This window comes from Mercurialis annua, linkage group LG7, assembly GCF_937616625.2.
Source record: "Mercurialis annua linkage group LG7, ddMerAnnu1.2, whole genome shotgun sequence".
NCBI classification, from domain to species: Eukaryota; Viridiplantae; Streptophyta; class Magnoliopsida; order Malpighiales; family Euphorbiaceae; genus Mercurialis; species Mercurialis annua.
The window spans coordinates 3562475-3582959 of NC_065576.1; the positions used below are offsets into that span (position 1 = coordinate 3562475).

The following is a 20485-nucleotide window of genomic DNA, read 5'->3' on the forward strand; positions in this document are numbered from 1 at the left end:
TTTAAATATAATAAATAAATTTATGTCCAATTTAAATAAATATATAATTATAAGAATATATAATTAATATTAAGAAAACAAAAAAATTATACCAGGTGTATCAAAAGATACACCTGATTATTATTAAGAATGACCCACGTGGGTCATTCAATATGTATAGCAAGTGCACCAAATGGTGCACCTTAAATCTACTAAGTATGAATATTGTATTAGGTGCATGACATAGTGAGGGTGGACACATGTTGGCTTGGGAGAAAGGTGGTGTTGGTTGAAAAGTAATAATGGAAGTTGGTATTTTATGAAAAAAAAATTGTAATAGAGTAAATAAATTATTTAATATTGCATTATGTGAAATAGTGAGTCATTATTGTGGGTTTCTTGTTATTTTCTCTTTTTTTAGTGCTTTAAAATTGAACGTACAATAAATTGAGAATATTTATTTATGTATTTTTTTCTGAAATATTAGTTTATTTTCATGATTTTACAGATATGTCAATTAAGCAACTATGAAACTGAAACAAAATCGTTGCCAACCTTTAAAAATAGGTTAAAATTATCGAAAACACTTGAACTTTTTATCCACTAAATCTTATATAAAAATATAAATTATTTGTAACGATGTTATTGAATTAATCCTTCTTGTAGTGTAAATGTGTAATATAGGCATAGAAAATTAAAATATATACAAGAAAGTAATATCTTACCTTCGATTTCTACAATCAATGTATTGTAAACTATACTATAAAATCTCTTCAAACCCAAGCTTCATGTCTCAACTTCACGTGGGCTATGTCGGTTTTTTTAACTACTAGAATTTCTTGTAATTAGTTCTTCACATAATTTAAAGCCAGCAACTTGAAAGAGGGAGAAAAAAGAAAAAAAAATGTATCCTCCATATGTTCAAAACGATACAAAACGTTCTTCACAAGGCTATCCAATGAACAACATTCACACCGCCCATAATCCTTACGTCTCCTCCGGCGGTGCCACCGGAATGCGGTGGTCTACCGGTCTTTGCCACTGTTGCGATGACCCAGCTAATTGTTTGGTCACTTGCATGTGTCCGTGTGTTACCTTCGGACAGATTGCTGAGATTGTGAATAAGGGTTCTATATGTAAGCTTTCAACTCGCATTTTCTTAATTCGTATGTTGGATGAAAACTTTGCTTTTTATATTTCAACGTTTTCGGAGATATTTATGAGACGCCGAAACTCTATATTTATAAACTATTTTGATAAAATATATTAGTATTTTATCATTTTTCGTTTCAGTGCTTCTCATTTCAGTGTTATTTCGCAGTTTTTAATGTTTTTCATTTTAGCATTTCTGTTTCCGTTTCCGTGTTGAGTAGTGTTGAGTTTGAATGTGGTGTTAATTGATGTTTGAATGTTGTAGCTTGTGGAGCAAGTGGTGCAGTGTATGGTGTGCTACTAGGGTTTACAGGGTTATCATGCTTATACTCATGCTTCTATAGGTCGAGATTAAGAGGACAATATGATTTGGAGGAAGCACCATGTGTGGATTGCTTGGTTCACTTCTTTTGTGAATTATGTGCTCTTTGTCAAGAATATCGAGAGCTCCGAAATCGTGGATTTGACATGGGAATTGGTAAGTACAAAATACTATTTTTTGTCCTAATTACTATCACCTATTTAGTTTTATTTATAAAAAATAAAATTGTGGAAATTAAAATATGTTACCTCGATAGATAAAGTGACAGATTCATACTTTTTTCTATCCGAATTTAATTTGGCCTAATCTATACTATATATAAACGCACGGATGGGGGGGGACAGGCAAATTTACTGAAAAATCCTTTTCAGTTTACTACTAAATAAAGGTTTTATAGTCATTAACTAATTAGTTATTTAATTAATCATTATTATAAATAAAGTCCTAATTAGAATAGGTAGCTAAATTATCTCCAATTTAATTTTTAGTAAAAAATAACTAAATTGTCTCCAAATTAGTAGGAATGCCTATCTTTTAGTTTGATTGAACTATAAAATTAAAATACTGTATTTGGTCAATATATTATTATTTAAATTTCTATCTTATTATTTTTAAAAATATTATTAATAAAATTAAGTTAATTATTTAATTATGGTTATTATAAAATCAAAAGAAAAATAAATTCAATATGGATAAAAATTTAATAACAGAATATATTATATTTACTTTTACATTTTTTTTTACTAATTTAATATTAATTATAAATAAAAAATTGATATAATTATAACAAATTTATTAATATGTTCATTGACGAGTTACGTTACGAGCCACGTGCATAGCACGTAATGCGAAACTAGTACTTTAAAAGACTCCGACCTTATAATCTCTTTTCGATCTACCCTAACGTTGAAAACTTGTCAATTTTATCATATTTCCAATTTTATCGTTTCAATTGTATCCTGAAATATTAAATTGACGTCTTTTTCATTTGACAAAATTCAAAACATTCTCCATTTATAGCATATATTAATAGTACATGTTTAAAATTTATTTAGATTTAGTTAAATTAATTAAAAATTTAAATTAATTTTAAGTGATTATGTTTTTTAGTTAGTTTTTAAAAAATAAAGGACTTATTTGTATTTTTTTGAATAAAAATGAATTTAATTTTATCTTTAAACACAGTTAATTAAAACGATAATGTGAAATAGGGTAAAATTAACAAGTTTTTAACGCCATGATAGAATCGAAAAGGTCATGGTTTTTTAAATCATTAGGCCATTTAATTTTTAATTTATCTCTGCCTTTTCTGATTTAAACTCAGTTCTCTATCTCTAAATTCTCTACGAACTTTGTTTCCATTTAAGAAAAATCTGACGTCAGCCTGCACAGATAGTTCCACCTATGGAAACACAAACTCATTTAACTATAAAATAATAACAAAAAAAATCTCATATTTATTTTATTTTACGAGTCACTTTAGTTTTTTTTATAATAAATCTATATATTTATATAATTGAGAGAATAAAAAGAGCTTGCTTATGAGTGTAAATTTATATTAACTTCTAATCTCAACACAATACAATTCTAATATATATTAACTTCTAATCTCTATAAATTATTTATTTTATTGTATATTAATTTTTAAAAAATAAAATTAATCTTAAATTTTAGACAAGCTCACATTTTATACAAAATATTTATTTAATTTTTACTATTTTAATATTAATTTTTATTTGATTTTTACCTAATATAAAAGTTATTAATAAAAGAATATTAGAATTAGAGACCGTCAATATTTTTAAATTATATTTATTATAATGAGTGTTCTTATCTATAATAGTAATTTCTAATCTCTACACATAATAATGTTTTAATATATATATATATATATATATATTTTAGTATCGACAAATTTTATTGAATATTAATCTTTAAAATAAAAATTAATCAAGAATTTTGATAAGTTCACATTTTATATGAAATAATTATTTACTTTTAGTTATTTTAACATTATAGTTTATTTAAATTTTAACTAATATAATAGTTCTTATTAAAAGAGTATAAATATTAGAGATAATCAACACTTCCAAATTATTTATTATTAAAGTTAAAATATATTTTTATTTTATTAGTTTGGATATAAAAAAATTGCATTTTTTATATATTTTTTAATAAATTTATTATCTAAATAAATATTAATTTGTTTCCACGTAAATATGCAGGACTTACGGCTAGTTTTTCATAATTAAAGAAACAATTTTACATTTTTAATCCCTTGGTATACAGATTTATAGGCCAATTTTAATAGCTAAAAAGGTATAATCGGAGCCTAATCAATAAACCAAAGGTTCATTCATTTAAAAATATCCCAGCTTTTTTTTAATTTTTTGGTTCATTGCCTCACGTTTTATAGTCTTCAATAACTTATTTTTCAATTTTCAGATTCTATTATACCTATTTGTTTAAATTGAAGTGAAAAAAAATTAAATATACTCTTTATATTACTTTATATTTGATTTTTTTTATAGTATGAAGTGATATATAAAATATATATTTGAACATTTTTATACTCCAATTTGAACAAATAGCTACAACTTAAATTAAAAATTGAAAAATTGGCTAAAATTGATGGTTTTTAAAAGTCGGGCCATAAACAAAAAAAAACCGGAAAAGGTGGAGCATTTAAAAATGGGAGCAAAATTCTTTATCGGCCAAGTTAATCTTTTGATCTACGAGAAATTTTTAGATAAAATCAGTACACTACGTCATTGATGGACTAAGCCTATCATATAATGACACGTCATTAAAATGATGACAATCTTATAATATTACTATTCAAATGTGTAAATAAGTAATAAACAAATTTATAGGATTGCCATCATTTTAATGACGTGTCATTATGTGATAAATTTAGTCCACCGATGACGTGGTGGACTGAGTCTACTCCAGACTCAGACTACTCTATTCTCAATGGTAGACTTAAAATTTATTCAAGAGGCTAATTTGTTTATTTTTTTCTAAATCAGGTTAATTTTTTATTATTTTGTCTAAAATAATTGAAAAGAAGAATTGAGCATCAAGATAACATATATATAAAAAACAAGTTTAATGATTGCTACAGCAGAAGACTTAGACGCGTAGCTAGAATTTGAAGCCTGGTGGGGCGAGATTACTTAGCAATTTTTTTCCATACCTTTAAACCAATGTTGTTTTGACGTTAGTAATTTGAAAAATAAAGCGTCCAAAACGATTAAAAGTTAAAAAAATTCAAAATCCGCAACCATTATTTGAAATAGATAACCATGATTTAAAACGTGAAAAAATTACTTAAATTCGAATGAGAATCACAATTTTTTCAAATAGAGAGCAAAAAGATAATAGATTTTTCAATTTTAGTAGAATAAGACTATATTATTAAATTGTAGGGTTTAAATAATTTAGTTTAAGGTTATTGCTGTGGAGGATAGAGGAAACATAAGTGAAAGTCGGAACCAGGTTAAAAAATACATTGTCAGCTAATGCATGTTGGAACCCCTTTTGTGGTTCCAACGTTTGCCAAAACGACATTGTTTTGGCGCTAAGTCAGTTTAAAACTCGCTGCATCAATACATCATCATTTTGATTTAATCCAAAATGACGTCGTTTTGATGCGGCGGTTCAAAAATAAAACTTAAGGTTTAGTAAAAAATTAGAAACTATATTTAGGGGTAAAATAAACAATCTTTGTAACAATCACCTTTCGAGGCTTAGATGGTGGACAATAATTGCTAGATTTGTGGTACGCACGAGTCGTGATACTGGAACAAATACTTAATTCGCTTGTAATTAGAGATTCTGATATTTTAGGGGTAGGATAATCGGTTCGCTTTTTCTGGACGCGGTACTCTAAAATTTCATCATGGATCAATATATATTTTAATTTAACTCATAAATAGCTTTAAAATATCACATTAACTATTTGAAGTAATAACAACTTAAAAACATATTTAAGAATACATTGCTAATTATATTAGGTTTAAGAATATATAAAATGTAAACAAAAATTAAAAAAAAAAGACAAATTGAATATGAAAGTCTAAATTCCCTTTTTTTTATGAAATGTAGTGGGCCTAAATTTCCTATATAGTAGCCCAATTTAGTATATACAAAATCCTAAAATCATAAATGTTACCCCTCTTTCAAAATTAAATCCTATTTAAATCTTTAATCAGACAAATCAATCTATGCTATAAAAAAAACCAAATTGCCAAAGAACTAGACTGGGACTGGGATGAGGGCAGTAGATCGATGCACCGGTCTAAGGGTGCTTGTTGGAGGGGTGGGGGCGGCCTCCCTATCTCGCCCCATCCTACCTCCGCCCCTTGAGAAATTTACCTCATAAGATGCTTTCCGCACCTCACTTCTTACACTATCCAGTTCTTTCTCAACAGACCTCAACTCTTTATTTAGTTCTTAAATGTTGTAATACGAATTCAATTGCAGTTTGAAAGTTGTGGTTGACATATCCAGGAAATTTTTGGTGGAGATCCATGTTCGTGTTGAACGGTAACAGGTGATTTTGAATCTGTACGATTTAGATGCCATCATTGCACCAAAATGATAATCATGAAAACTATTAAAAGTATTTGAGCTATCACAAAATTGCACCTCTAGAAAAGAAATAAGGTCCCGAGTACAGAATAACAATTGATGCAATTGACCTCGTTTCTCTGGTTTAGAGTAATAATTAAGTCCATAACGTAGGTTCAAGAGCAACCCATATTGATGATAGATCTGTTTTACCTCAGCATATGTGATTATTCCATACATGATAACTTGACTCTAAAAATAGATAAATCATATATTTTTCCAATTTCTGCCTCAAAATAAGCAACGTCCAAAAGTTGGTTGGTAGTACTATCACCATATACGTTAAGATAATATCTTACCTCAATAAATTGAGTAATTATAGGTAGAAAAACTAATATTCTGTTCTATAAAAAAAAATCTAAATAAAGCTAAAACATCATTTGCTTCAACTTTGTAATATCCAATTGAGCCGGGACCATGATAAGTATTACACTCATAACAATTCAGGTTCTATATGCTCTTTTAACATGAGTATTAGTATTAGTTTTTATCCTATATCAAACTGTAACTTTAAAATCATACAAAGTTTATAAAATTTACTTATAAAAATTAATTATGGTATTTTTTATTAATGAAAAATGTGGAGAAATTATATACTCTAATTTTGACTTAACATTTGATCAATGAATTAAAAAATTAATATTAGAAATAATTTTTTGATAATAGCCGCTCAGTTTCCCTTAAAAACGGAAACCATATATGTTCCTAATAAATTTAGACTAACTATTCGATCTCTTATTAAAGTCGTATCGTTTTTCCACCAATAAAATTTATGTACCAAAGGATTTGATTGCTCAAACAATAACATGGGTAAAGACTTTGAAAAATTCAACATCACTCTGGTGTCAAATGATGGGATTAAAATAAAATATTGGTTTATGTTTTTCGTCACTGTTATCCAAAACAACATGACATCTACCACTAAATATGGATAATCTTGTTTGTCTCCTATTTGATGGTGACAAAAGTAAAAGTGGGTTAGTTGCAACTCATGTTGCAATTTTAACCCACGAAGAAAGGTGTATATTTTTTAAAAAGAATTGTGAGAATGAATCTGCAATGAACTGTATTGACATGAGAGCCGCTTGTAGTAAGGCGCTTATCAAACTAGATGATAAATATCAATAAACTTAAAAAATAGATATTGATCACAGTTCATTATATAAATCCTACAAGAAAAACAAGATTCATAAAAGTCAATTAGAAGAGTTAACAGATCATTAATTATTTGTTGGAAAAATTTAACTATGCACATCTAGTATGGGGTAAGCAATATTTTCATGATCATAAATATTTTAAAGAGTTTGACACAGATTTTATGATCATGCATGTATTTGGAGACTTGATACTCAAATTTCAAGCAAACTTGTATGTCATGGGTACTTAACCAATGTTCTTAATTTTAAAGGAGGAGCCTTAAAGTCTTATAGGCTCCAAAATTTATAGAAAAAAATCACTAGAAAGAATTAATGATGTCTTTAGTTTTGAATTTTTCGCAGTGCCATATTTTGTTAATATAAAGAAGAGTCGTTTAGATATTTAGGCTGTTTAGTTAATAAATTATATTAATTAGAATTGTTGTTCTTTTACGATAATCATTTATATTTATTAAATTTAGTGTTAATAAAAAAACAGGTGGGGCGAGATTATTCAATATTGTTTTTTCATGACTTCAAAAACAACTTTGTTTTGAAGTCAGTAATTTTAAAAATAAAAGGGCCAAAACAATTAAAAGTTTACAAAAATCAAGATATGCAACCCTAATTTGAAATGAGATTTTTTTCAAAGAAAGACAAATTTTAAAACCTGCACATATATCAAGATATAGCAACCCAATTTGTTGTCTTCTTTTTTCTAATAAAACATGCACATGTAGAAAATTAATGACGCCGATTTGGATCTTTATTTTGGCGAATCAATTCGCATTCTAAGAAAAATCATATCGCTAAAGGACCGAGGCGAGGATAGTGGATTGATGCAACTGTCTAAGGATTCTTGTCAAATTGTTAGGGCGGCCGCCCCACCTCACGCCACCCTACATTTGCCAATAGAAGTACTCAAGGCACCAGACTATGATGCTACTTTTAACTTTATACTCCCACTAGTTCAATAAGATTTTAATTGCTAATTTATTGTTTATTTTGCTGTTAGATGAAATAACAATATACGACAACTTTTTTTTTTTATATAAAATTTATAATAACGAGAGAAAATATATAATCTAAAAGTCTGAGAATGAATTACAATATCTCTATCATTAGATCATGCATATATGAACTCAACTAATATAATAATTTTTATGAAGGTTGGCAGGCTAATATGGATAGACAGAGTAGAGGAATCACAGTTGCTCCGATTGTAAGTACTGGCATGAACCGGTGATCAGTTTAGGCTCTCCGTTAATTCGTACACCAAGCTTTTCCCTACTTTCTCATCTTGTGTAAGAATATTTTTTGAATTATATTATTGCTGCTTTTATTATTTTAAATTAATTTTCATTTGATACAATGTCGAAAGAAAATATTGCTACTAATTGGTTTTTGTGTAACACTCTTAGAAATCTATTTAGAAAATATGAAAAATGGACTGACATATTATAAAAATAATTTAAGATATCATCTTAGATTTCTATAAGTTAGATATATATTGTCTTTTTTATTCGATGTTTAAATATAATTAACACAAAATATAATATTATTAAATAAGTGACATATTTTTATTTAAAATACATGTCATTTTTACTGTGTAAATATTAATTCATTTTACAAAACTCTTATGGTTATGGATGTATTGACGATTAACTCCACAACCTAACTCCATATCTTAATTTTGCGAAGATTTGAATTATCATCATCATAAATTTCTCTAAAATCTATAAACTTATCACCATAACTATTTGTTTCTTCAAATTCTTAGCAATTTCAGCATCACTCATTCCTTTTCATAATGCTTTCATGACGAATATGCATTTTTGACGTGAAATTTTATCGTTATATTTGGAAAATACCCATTTTATTTCTTCTTCTGGTTGGAATGCTTTTGGTGTTAAATTTTGTCCATTTTAGAGAATGTTGACTCATTTGGTTTTAATGATTAGGATTTATTTAAAAGACCATGAAAATTTAGAAAACTTAAATTGTTGTTTGATAACATTTCAAGAAAGAAAAATAAACTCCAGTGGTTCAAGAAAACTATTTTTAATATTTTTAGTCAAAATTGTGGCTAATTTTTTATTTTTCTTTTCTTGACTTTCACAAATATTCTTTAACACGACAAAATATAGGGTAGTTGGGTTCATCTTTTTAGTGAAACTTTTAACTTTTACTTTTCAAACAGCTTCGTTTAAATGTTTGATAAACCTTTTTTAAAAACCGATAGTAGCTTTTCAACCTCTTGATAGCTGTTTTGATTTTATTAACTATTTAGATAAAACAATCCGTATTAGAATATTTTTATTTTTATAATATATAAAATTATTTAAATTATTTTTATAATATATAAAATCATTTAAATAATTTTTAATTGATCCAATCATTCTTAATTTGTACAAAATTTTCTAATTTATATTATTAATAGCTATAATTAAATAATTTTATATATATTATATATATATATATATGTGTGTGTGTGTGTGTGTGATTATTTGTCTTTCATAAAAAATAAAAAAATTAGTATACCTTTTAGGCCATTTAATATATCAACAACATCATCTAATAATATCTCACCAACAAATATTGTCTATCAGCTAACTGCTATTAGCTACCAACTAATAACTAGAGAAAATTAACAAATATCCAACATGTGTTAAAATATTCCAAAATTTTACTAGAGAAAAAAAAAGTTAAAAAATAAAATTACCAATTTTATTTTTGCGCCAATAACTTTTTCACTTTAAGCAATACGGTCAACAATCAAATAAGGAAAGCAGTTTTCATAAAAAAAAAAACAGAATCTTCCCAAATAAATTAAGATCTTTTTAATTAAAATCTTTTCAAATAAAATCAATTAAAATCTTTTCAAAATAAAAGCTATTAAAGATTTTTTCAAATAAAATCAATTAAAATCTTTTAAAAATTAAATTAAACAAAATCAATGATAATATTTTGTAAACGTTTATTTGAAAATCACAGTTCACTCTTAAACAAAAATAACGGCTCACTTTTTTTACTCTCAAAAATATGATTTTGGTTAACAAGCGGTATACCAACAGGATACTAATGATATACTACAAAATAATTTATGTTTTAAGCGCACAATTTCAGTTTGCTAAAAAATTATTAAAAATTAACTAACTATAACTTTATCGGCGGTTTACTCACGGTTCAATAATAGTATTCTAAATACATTTTTTTAAGGTATTGTTTGTTTAAAATACACAATTCAAACTTATCAACGGTTTACTAACAATTCATTAACGATATATTCAAAATAACATTTATTACACGGTTAATCCAACGTTTACTAACATTGTACTAAATTATTGGTGTACCATTAGTAAATCACTGGTTAACCAACAACCATTACAGATACATAAGTGAAGAAAACAAATTACATCATAAAATCAAAAGCATCATTGGAGGACAACCAAAAGTTCACCCGAAGTTAACCATTAAATGTATTAAAAACAAAATTATTGGTGTAACATTAGTACACCATTGATTAACCAACAAGAAAATCAAGCCATAAAATAGAAATCAAAAAAATGTTGTTGCTCCGCGGATCTGATCCCCGATTCCGATTTGTTCATCATGGCGGCATAAGGTTCTCTATCTGTAATTTTCTAGAACAGGGAAACAAAAAAAAAAGCGAAGAAGGCCGGATCTAAATGTTCTCGTACTAAAATTAGCAGCTATCCTACGATGAATCGTTTTCCAACGAGCAGCTTGGAAATCCCTTCAAGACTCAGAGCGGTTTGAAAATCCCTCAAATAAGCAGCTATCCTATGATGAAGCGTTTTCCAACGGCTCTGATTCCTCATCAGAAGAGCAAGGTAATGAGCCGATCAACGAGGAGGAAGATCCATAAGAGATTGATTGGTGGCAACCCTAGTTTTCGCCATTTCAAAACTAATTCAACCTAAATTCAAACTAAAATGGGATATATTTGGTTAATGAGAGGATATAATGAAAGATTTAGTAAATGAGATTTTGTTTCAATCTAAATTCAAACTAAAATAGAAAAGATTTGGTAAATGAGATTATGTAGTTAAATCCAGCGAGAATCTCTGAACAATATAATAGAAATTGTGAACTAAAAATTTTAAACTGCTCCGTACACAGATATAATTCTAACCGGATGATTCAGTATATAAATTTGTACGAAAATAATGCATACTTATGTAAATGTAGTGTGTGTGTAGGGGAGGATATATATATATATATATATATATATATATATATAGGGGTATTGACAAAACAAATCCCAACATTTCACCTTTTTAGCGATTCAAGTCTAACGTTTAAATTTTACGAAACAAATCTTAACCTTTTCAATTTTTGCAAATTGTAGCCCAAGTTCTAATTCCTGCCATTTTGTCATCTTTTTTAATTTTCTCATCCTTTTTAGGTTACAAATTTCAAAAATGCAAAACGTTGTAATTTTATTTGCAAAATTTTAAAAATGTTGGGATTTAATATATCAATAATATGACTGCCACATAGGCAAATAATTGCCAGAAAACGGCTTAGGCTACAATTTGCAAAAATTGGAAAGATTAAAATTTGTTTCATAAAGTTTTAAACGTTAGGCTTAAATCGCAAAAAAAGTAAAACGTTAAGATTTGTTTTACCAAATACCCCCTGTACTTATGTAAGAATCTGATTAATATAATTTTCTGATTGATAAATTTCATTATGAACAAATCAGGCCAGTATAATTACATTGCATTATCCTGCAAGGAATAAAATAAATTTCCTAGTTAGTGCTATTTAAAAAAGAATTTTCTGAAATAGAAAAATTTGGTTCTATAATTAATTTTGAAAATTGGTTTGGCAGCTAAATATAAACCCAAAATTTCCTTTCTTCACCTTAGTTGCTATAATAGGTCACCAGTTTTATTTTTATTTTTATTTTTTCCCCAAAGAAGCCAGAGATATAAATTAAACAAGTCCGATAGGAAAAGCAAATTCAGCTAAAACAAATTCACTATCTGCAACCACTCACAAATTTTTATTTTCCCCCAAACTCAGGTTTGCAGCCAGCATAATTAGCCTTCACAAAATCTCAGAAATCTGAAACAATAAACACATTCATGTCAATCACACATTCATTAAAAATGTACTCTTTAGTAAAAAGAAAAAAAGAAATTCTTAAATCCAATTGTTATAGGGCTTGCAATGATAAAATGATAAAAACTGAGAACAATAACCGAGCAATTTTGAGTAAAAAATGTCAATATGGACATCAAAATATATATTACCATGTCACTGTTTTAGCATCCACATATCATTTATTTTAATCAGAATATTACTCAATGTTTCGAATTGCAAAATATTGATAGTTTGTATTTTAAATTGCCAAACTTGGAAGTTCATATTGAAATTCCAAAACACGCTAAAGTTCATGATTTGTTTTGCAATTAAACCAAACAATAACGTTACCACACTTGCAATTTCACCTTTCTATGAAAAAAAGCCTAATTCCTTATCTGTTAGTGTAACTTATTGGAATTTGAGATTTATTAATTAAATGCTATTCCTGATAAATTGCAACCTATTAACAGGAACAGGCAAACATACATTAATAGGCATTTCTGCAATGACAAGGCTGCTGCTCTCTTCAACACTTTTAAGACTCGCTACCTCTCCCCCAACAATCATATTGATTACAATCCCATCTGCAAGTACATAGATTTATCACAGAATACTTAGATTACCCATGCTATATATTTCACAAATTAAAATAGATTGAGAGGAAAAACCTGCTGCCAAACAAGTAGCCATGCGTCTGGCATATATTTCCTGCAAGCATACATATCAGTGACAAGAAAATTAAAAATGAATCCCTGGTCATAAGTACTAATACTAAAAATGCCCATGAAGGGGAAAATAATCAACAGTATAAGACAGGCATGTTCCTTTTAGGAGCTGATTAAAGGGTAAAATCGATTTTGTTCATTAGATATGAACTTTTCTACATGATGGTTTATACAAAAGAACAAGATAATCAAAATCCGCAGAAGTATAATGCTGCATGCATAATATAGATTTTAGAAACCAAAGCATGAAATACGAAGATCCAAGAAAAGAAGAAACTACAAGATGCTAAGTCTCTAAAGTATTAATACGGAGTAAAGATGGTAAAATAGAAATACGAATCCGATAAAAAAAAATAGAAATATGAAATATTTACTTTAAAGTGCCATTTTCAAAGCTTAGGCTCAAACAAAAAAAAAGTACAAAGCAGGACTAAGTTGCCGAAACTATAAAACAAATAACCTCACAAATGCTTGATGCAGTTTCCAAGAGAGAGAGAGAGAGAGAGAAAGAGAAAGAAAGAGGGAAGAAGCTTCATAAAATAAATCAATTAACCATAATCATTGGCAGGAACATAACAACTTCACCTTTTTCATCGGCAACTCATAATTAATCAAAACACGAGCAGAGATTGGCGACTCCCCAGTTGCAAGAAGCGGAAGGCAGGCATCAGTAACAACTATCATATGAGACTTGTCCTTATCTTTTCCAATCTCATCTTCATTTCCTGACAGAGCAGTGGCACTCTGATTCCACTTCACAGTTGCTTGCCTAAATTTTTCCAATACTGAAGCCCGTTCTGCTTCAGCTAGATCACTGTACTGGCATGGTTACAATGCGCAGAAGCTGCATTAATAAGCATACCAAGTACAAGGTAACAAAATAAGGAAAGAACATAAAATCCCCAAAGTTTAATGTACTATAACACTAATGCGTTTCTGCCACAATGTAACCAAAACAAGTACCTCTAGTAAAAAAAAATACAGCGCAGTCGACAAAGTCCGCAGTACTCAGAAGTGCTATGCACATGATTTATTGAATTCTTAACATATCAAAAGTTAAAAGAGGGAAAACTTAAATTCCATCCATAAAAATAGGTTCCACCTGAAAATAGGGTGAAAAAAGACAACTGACAGGGGATTTAAAGCTGACGTAAAACAGGTTCAAAACTGACTTGAAGTGCAAGTTTACATCTGCATATGCAAGTTGAAAATATAGATAATTTCACTTGATCATAAGCCTTGAGAGATTGATGTTATTAGATCATACAGTTAAACATAGCTTAGACAAATAGACAAACAGAATATTAATATAGCTTAGACAAATAGACAAACAGAATATTAATATAAAAAATGAAGCCTTATATTTATTGGAAGATGTGATCAAACTGACCGCGGAAATTGATAATCAGACTATACATATTCACATGATTATATAAGTAAATTACACATTATTGATTGAGCAAACGTAAAGAAACCCTAAAACTCGAGAAATGAAATTAACATTTTTAAAAAAGGATAACAGAGCAGTACCAAAGGAGCAAAAGAAATGTAAGGGAGATAAGACACAGCGGAGCAGACAGCGTCAAGCTCGTCACGTGAGCTGCAACAAACCACCATCGGCATTCCGTCACGGCGGCCGGCCACTCCTAATAAATCAACTAACGTCTCCTGAACAAATAAGAACTCAAATTTCTTCAAATTTTCCACCAAAATTAAAACAACATCAGGCAAATTGGATAGCGTACCATTTTGAAATGGAGTCGATCAACAGCAACATAAAAGTGACGCGTTTGGCTGCATTATTATTGAAACTGAATTGAAATTAATAAAATTAACAAAAATATGAGGAATTAAATTGAGTAAGATACAGATAAATAAATAAATTAATTAAAAGATGTATTATTACCAAGGATTTGAAGGAGATCGAGGAGGTGAAGCTACTGCCACTGCTTCCATTGCATCAGTTATGGCCATTTGATTACGAACTTTACCTTCAGTGTTCGTCTTGTAGACTTGTAGTTCATTACACGGCGCCGTTTCAGACGTTTTAGGATTTTATATTTCAGAATTAAATATATAACGTTTGGGTTAAATACTCTGGGGTTACTGAATTTTCACATTATTTCAAAAAGAATATCAAACTTTAATATTTTGTTTAAGGTCATAAAACTTTAATTTTTATTTCAAATGGGTATTTTTGATCTTATTTTATTGATGTGGGAATCCATATTCTAATTATACGCCATGCACTAATATTCTTAATTTAGGTTGCCACATAAACAAAATAAGATGGAAAAACCCTAGGTGACCTTAAAAAAACAAGTTAAAGTTTGGTATTCTTTTCGAAATAATTTAAAAGTTCAATAACCCCCAATGTATTTGACCCTGCAATGTATTTTTGAAGGTTATGCCCGAATACCAAATTTTATGAATAAAAGTTCAACGCGCCCCTAAACTTGTGACACGGGATCATCTAACCAAATTTATACTTTTTTGAAGAACTAATCCCAAAACTCTTTATTTTTGGATCAAATAACCCTATAATTGTATTTTTAAAACGCGTGAAATACAAATCGGAGGTGAGGAATTTAAAAAAGTAATTAAGTACTTCCTTAATTGTTATGATATAATTATCCTAAATCCATTTTTTGACATAAAAATATAAATTATGGGGTTATTTGACTCAAAAATGAAGAGTTTGGAGGGTTAGTTGCTCAAAAAAGTATAAATTGAGTTAGATGACCTCGTCACAAGATTAGAGGGAGCGTTGACCTTTTGTTTCAAATTTTATGGTGAAAAAAAGGACAATCGCTACACAATAAAATTAGACAACTTACTTGTCCATGGAGTTTTTCGTCGAGCCTTTTCAATGTTTTTGCAACACAATCCTTTGTTTGCTGTAATTATCACATAATTAATTAAGTCAGCTATGAAGACAGCAATAATTTTATAGTTCTACCATATGCAAATGAGCTAGCTCTAGCACAATGTGTCTTGGTAGGGACTGCAATTGAATACAAAGTTAACAAACGTACTTGGTTAATGATTTTTTCATCCTGTGAGTTTCTGCACACCTTGACAAGTTCAGTAACATGTAGAAATAACCCAGATACCATTTAGTTGATCTTACAGACATCCTTTTCTGAAGCAACTCCTACTCCGCTATTCAGTGGCGGAATCAACAACTGAAGGGAGAAAATAATAATAAATCAACTAAATAACATATAAGTAGCGGTTAGAGGAGGCAGTCGCTCGTCGTGCACCCTTGATTCCGCCTCAGCATATATCCACTTCATTAGGATCTTTTAAACCCCCTCAGTTACGAAACTTAAGCCACAAATCTTTCTTAATCGCTTTCCTTCTATATGAGACCTCACTCTATCAGCATCCGTCCACCGTCCAGCAGCTGCATAGATATTAGAAAGCACAACATATGATCCTGAATTTTCTGAATCCAAAATCGAGAGCATCGCACTTATTTTCTCCCCAAGTTCAATATCACTATAATTTTTACAAGCACCCAACAGGGATTCCAGTAAACTAATCGAAGGTTCACATGGTAGCTTCTTAACCATTTCATAAGCTTCCCCTAGGTGACCAGTTCTTCCGAGCAGGTCCACCATGCACGCATAATGTTCCATTTTCATTAACATCCCTTGCTCGACCATAGAGTTGAAGATCATCCAACCTTTTTCAACTAAACCAGAATGGCTGCAAGCTGATAAAATGCTTAAAAATGTAACGTCGTCAGGTTTTACCCCGGAAAATTGCATCTGCCTGAAAAGCTCTAGAGCGGCTTCGCCATCTCCGTGTAGACCATACCCATTAATCATTACACTCCAAGAGACTGAATCTTTTGCCGGTAAGGCTTCAAATATTTGTCGAGCATCGATAACATTTCCACATTTTGCAAATAAATCTATAAGGGCATTGCTGATTGCTATATCTTTGTCAAATCCTTTGTGTACTATAAAGGTCATTACACAAATAGCAAGCTTTAAATTTTTTAAGTGAACACAAGCTGAAATTAAACTGAGAATAGTTATTCTGTCAGGTTTTTGTAATCCGATTCGAAGCAAATCGCAGAATAAGGCCACTACTTTATCAGCACCACTTGCTTGGAGATGCACAGAAATAATGGCATTCCATAAAGATATATCTCTCGTTTTATTAGTTTCAAATAGTAAGAGACACAGCTTCATAGTTTCAAATCTAGCATACATGAACATCAAAGAAGTAAGAAGAGGCGTTTCTTCTATAAATCCTGATCTGATTGCAAAAGCATGAATAGACATACCGTGAAATTGGCTGAAGCATAAAGGTAATAAGTGTAGCATAGTTATAGAGTTCGGCCTCTGACTTTCCTTAATCATTTGTCTAAAAATGATCAAAGCTTCATACTGTAAGTTGTGATGTCGAAATCCTCCGATCAACGAATTCCAAGAAATTATACACCTTTTTGGCATAGCTTCAAAAAGTAGTTTCCCTGCGTCGAGGTCGCCACATTTACAGTACATGCTTATTAGTGCATTTACTAAAGAAACGTCAGTAGAAACACCCTTTTTTATGGCATACCCATGAAAAGACATTCCTTGACCCAGATGACCCTGATTTTCATTGCCACAGAACATAGGGAGAATGCTTAGCAGGGTGACCACATCCAACGCCAAGCCATCTTTCTGAAGCTGATGAAAAAGTTCAGCAGCCTTTTCTGCTTCTCCGATTTGTACAAACTTAGATATCAAAGTGTTCCATGACAATAGATCCCGAGTATCCATATTGTGAAACAGTTTTAGAGAATAGGCAAAATGACTACAATCAGAATAGAAAGCTAGGAGTGCATTTGACACGTTTATGTTTGAATTGAAACCCCTCCTAATGCAAAATGCATGGGCAGACTTGCCGAGCGAAACAGCCTCCAGTTTGGTGCAGACAGAAACGACACTAACTATGGTCCATGCATCCGGAATCAATCCACCCAATTGCATTTCACAGAATGTACCCAAACATTCATCCCACATATTATTGTACACATATCCAGAAACCATGACATTCCATGATAAGAGGTTCTTATTAGGATTTGAATCAAATAAATATCTGGCTTTTCTGATCTCTCCGAGTTTGGCATACATGGACACAAGGGCTGTTAACATAGAAGTATGATTTTTTGATCCATGTTTTATAGCACAAGCATGTAAGGATTCACCAAACCAGACACTACCAATAAGCTCACACGAAGGAGTAACCGACACAAAAGTGACTAAATTGGGACGCAGACCAGAATCTTGCATTTCTCGAAACATCTCAAACGCTTCAAGAGGCATGTGGTTATGCGTATAAGCTGAAATCATAGCATTCCAAACCGCATCATTCTTGTCCCATACAGCTTCAAACAACTTAGTCGCATCCGAAAAATACACATCACTTGCATTAGCATATAATGAAATTAAAGCAGGTACCAGAAAATCATCCGCAAAAAGTCCAAACTTAACAGCAAACCCATGGAGAGATCTTCCAAAATCGAAACAACCTGAATGCGTACACACCGGGATTACACTAGCCAAACTACTCAAATTAGGCTTCAAACCAACTTCAAAAACACGCTTAAAAATCTCAAACACTTCATAATTACAACCGTGAAAAGAATAACCAGATATCAAAGCATTCCAAGTAACCAAATCTGGTTGCGGAATTTCATCAAATACTACACGTGCACTCTCTAAAACCCCATTTTTCGCATAAAAATCTACCAAACAAGTTCCAACAACGACATTTTGTTCATACCCATTTCTCAAAACAACACAGTGAATCTTTTTCAAAATCCCAAAATCACTAACAACTGAACAAGCCTTAATTACAAAAGGAAATGTAAAATTGTCATAAGGGCAGCTTAAATCTCGGCATTTTATGAACACTGATAAGACATGGTCATGTAACCCATGATTACTAAGACCTCTAATAACCAAGTTTTGCAAGAACAGGGTTGGTTTTTTGATTGAATTGAAGATTGAGAGAGCTAAATTTGAAGCACCCAAATGAAAACAAGATTTTAAAAGGTCCACTAATAAAAGCTTGTGGTTAATTAGGCCGTGTATTATGAGAAGAGATTTGAAAGATTTGAGGTGATTAGGGGTTTTGCAGAGGGATAAGAAATTTAATAGATGGGGATGATGAGCCATTGATGGATTATATGCAGAGCTTTGTCTTTCCCGCCATTATTACCGGTATTATTTGTGTTCTTTGGTTTGAATGTTGTTGTATTGACCGGAGAAGGTTAATTGAATTAAATATCAATTTTCTACCTCAACTTTCAATTAACACAAAAATTAACCTTTTATCAATTTTTCCCTTAAATTTTAATCACTAACTCAAATTTATAACCATTTAACTCCTACAGGTATTTTTAAAATTATTGAGTTTTAAAAAAAAAATTAGTACATAACAAAATATAACTAAATAATAAATAATAATTTTAATATTTACTCATCGCTTGCAAATTCATATATAAAGCATTTATGTCATTATAATTTTTCTATTCTAATATAACTACATAGCTGGAATAAAATCACGTAATTTTATCACTACGTAAACAAATCATAATCTTTTATATATATTTTTCTTTATGTGGATATATGAAAAAAAAAATTCTCTCGCGGGCTGTATAATTTAAATTAGGCACATTTATTTTTAGGCTTAATATATAATTTGACTCCTGAACTTATACCTTTTTAACCATCTAACCCTTAAACTTAACGTCTCATCTATACAATCTCTGAATTTGTTAAATAATACGATTTGACTTCTGAACTTGATAAATATACGTAAACATCGAATTCATCTGTATCCATTTGACTCTTGAAACATTGTATAAGAATTTATGTACGGAGGGGTTTAATGTTTATGTATTTATCAAGTTTATGGGTCAAATCGAATTATCTAACAAGTTCAGATGTTTGATAGGTTAAACGTTAAATTTAGGAGTTAGATGGATAAAAGAATATAAGTTTAAAGGTCAAACTATATATTCAGCTTTTATTATTTTATTGAGAATTCCGAGCTACATAAGTTATTGAGGTATTTATCTATTTTTTGTTTTTTTAAGAACAAACAGATAAAATGTAAAACTCTCCGACTATGGATATCTCATTTTTTAAATCTCCGACTATTGGTACGGTTTGAGAAATTTATCAATCCCTAAATTTCTTCAACCAAGCACACTATTATAAACACTGATTTTCAGTTCATCCTACTTTGTAAAACTGAAAACAAAAAAAATTACATCTAGTTCATGATTCAACGGCTGGTTCAATTAGTTCAATCATCGTTTCAACTCCAATTCAATCAGGTTCATCTGTTTAATCTGATCCAAATTGATTGGATAAAATTTCTAAATTTTTAAATCAGTTAAACCATACAGTTGGTTG

At 29.8% G+C, this 20485-nt stretch overlaps 3 protein-coding genes across 7 annotated transcripts; 1 reads left to right on the forward strand and 2 right to left on the reverse strand.

Annotated features, from left to right (window-relative positions):
- The first annotated feature begins 761 nt into the window (after window positions 1-761).
- LOC126656488 (cell number regulator 1-like) lies at window positions 762-8577 on the forward strand. The gene is made up of 3 exons (XM_050351068.2): window positions 762-1115; window positions 1397-1609; window positions 8391-8577. Exons 1-3 carry the CDS (start codon window positions 884-886, stop codon window positions 8465-8467), a joined length of 522 nt encoding a protein of 173 aa, XP_050207025.1. The 5' UTR covers window positions 762-883; the 3' UTR covers window positions 8468-8577.
- A 1954-nt stretch (window positions 8578-10531) lies between these two features.
- On the reverse strand, window positions 10532-16244 carry LOC126656050 (ATP-dependent RNA helicase eIF4A). 4 transcript variants are annotated; one of them, XR_007633164.2, is made up of 10 exons: window positions 16097-16244; window positions 15899-15958; window positions 14968-15073; window positions 14807-14855; window positions 14592-14729; window positions 13647-13880; window positions 13005-13044; window positions 12823-12920; window positions 12248-12315; window positions 10532-11172 (listed from the first exon to the last, which is right to left on the reverse strand). XR_007633164.2 is itself a non-coding variant. In XM_050350503.2 (9 exons), exons 3-9 carry the CDS (start codon window positions 15033-15035, stop codon window positions 12298-12300), a joined length of 645 nt encoding a protein of 214 aa, XP_050206460.1. In that variant the 5' UTR covers window positions 15036-15073; window positions 15899-15958; window positions 16097-16241; the 3' UTR covers window positions 12087-12297. The 4 variants fall into 4 exon arrangements, 2 of the variants coding, with proteins under 2 accessions (XP_050206460.1, XP_050206462.1); XR_007633163.2 differs by lacking the exon at window positions 10532-11172 and adding an exon at window positions 11903-11975 and having other exon boundaries at window positions 16097-16243; XM_050350503.2 differs by lacking the exon at window positions 10532-11172 and having other exon boundaries at window positions 12087-12315; window positions 16097-16241.
- LOC126656048 (pentatricopeptide repeat-containing protein At3g16610-like) lies at window positions 16097-19336 on the reverse strand. Of its 2 annotated transcripts, XM_050350502.2 has the most exons (3): window positions 17359-19336; window positions 16325-17028; window positions 16097-16134 (listed from the first exon to the last, which is right to left on the reverse strand). In XM_050350502.2, the coding sequence occupies exons 1-2, from the start codon at window positions 19238-19240 to the stop codon at window positions 16367-16369; spliced, it is 2544 nt and encodes an 847-aa protein (XP_050206459.1). In that variant the 5' UTR covers window positions 19241-19336; the 3' UTR covers window positions 16097-16134; window positions 16325-16366. The 2 variants fall into 2 exon arrangements, with proteins under 2 accessions (XP_050206459.1, XP_050206458.1); XM_050350501.2 differs by having other exon boundaries at window positions 16325-19336.
- Between the last annotated feature and the right edge of the window lie 1149 nt (window positions 19337-20485).

Excerpts from the sequence above, each read along its gene's own strand:
- LOC126656488 (XM_050351068.2), top strand. The coding sequence starts at position 884 with ATGTATCCTCCATATGTTCAAAACGATACAAAACGTTCTTCACAAGGC. Across the intron at positions 1,116-1,396 it reads TGTGAATAAGGGTTCTATAT|CTTGTGGAGCAAGTGGTGCA; the intron begins GTAAGCTTTCAA and ends TGAATGTTGTAG. Across the intron at positions 1,610-8,390 it reads TGGATTTGACATGGGAATTG|GTTGGCAGGCTAATATGGAT; the intron begins GTAAGTACAAAA and ends ATTTTTATGAAG.
- LOC126656050 (XM_050350503.2), bottom strand. The coding sequence starts at position 15,035 with ATGGCCATAACTGATGCAATGGAAGCAGTGGCAGTAGCTTCACCTCCT. Across the intron at positions 13,881-14,591 it reads ACATTTCTTTTGCTCCTTTG|TACAGTGATCTAGCTGAAGC; the intron begins GTACTGCTCTGT and ends TAACCATGCCAG. Across the intron at positions 12,921-13,004 it reads GGCTACTTGTTTGGCAGCAG|ATGGGATTGTAATCAATATG; the intron begins GTTTTTCCTCTC and ends ATGTACTTGCAG.
- LOC126656048 (XM_050350501.2), bottom strand. The coding sequence starts at position 19,240 with ATGGCTCATCATCCCCATCTATTAAATTTCTTATCCCTCTGCAAAACC.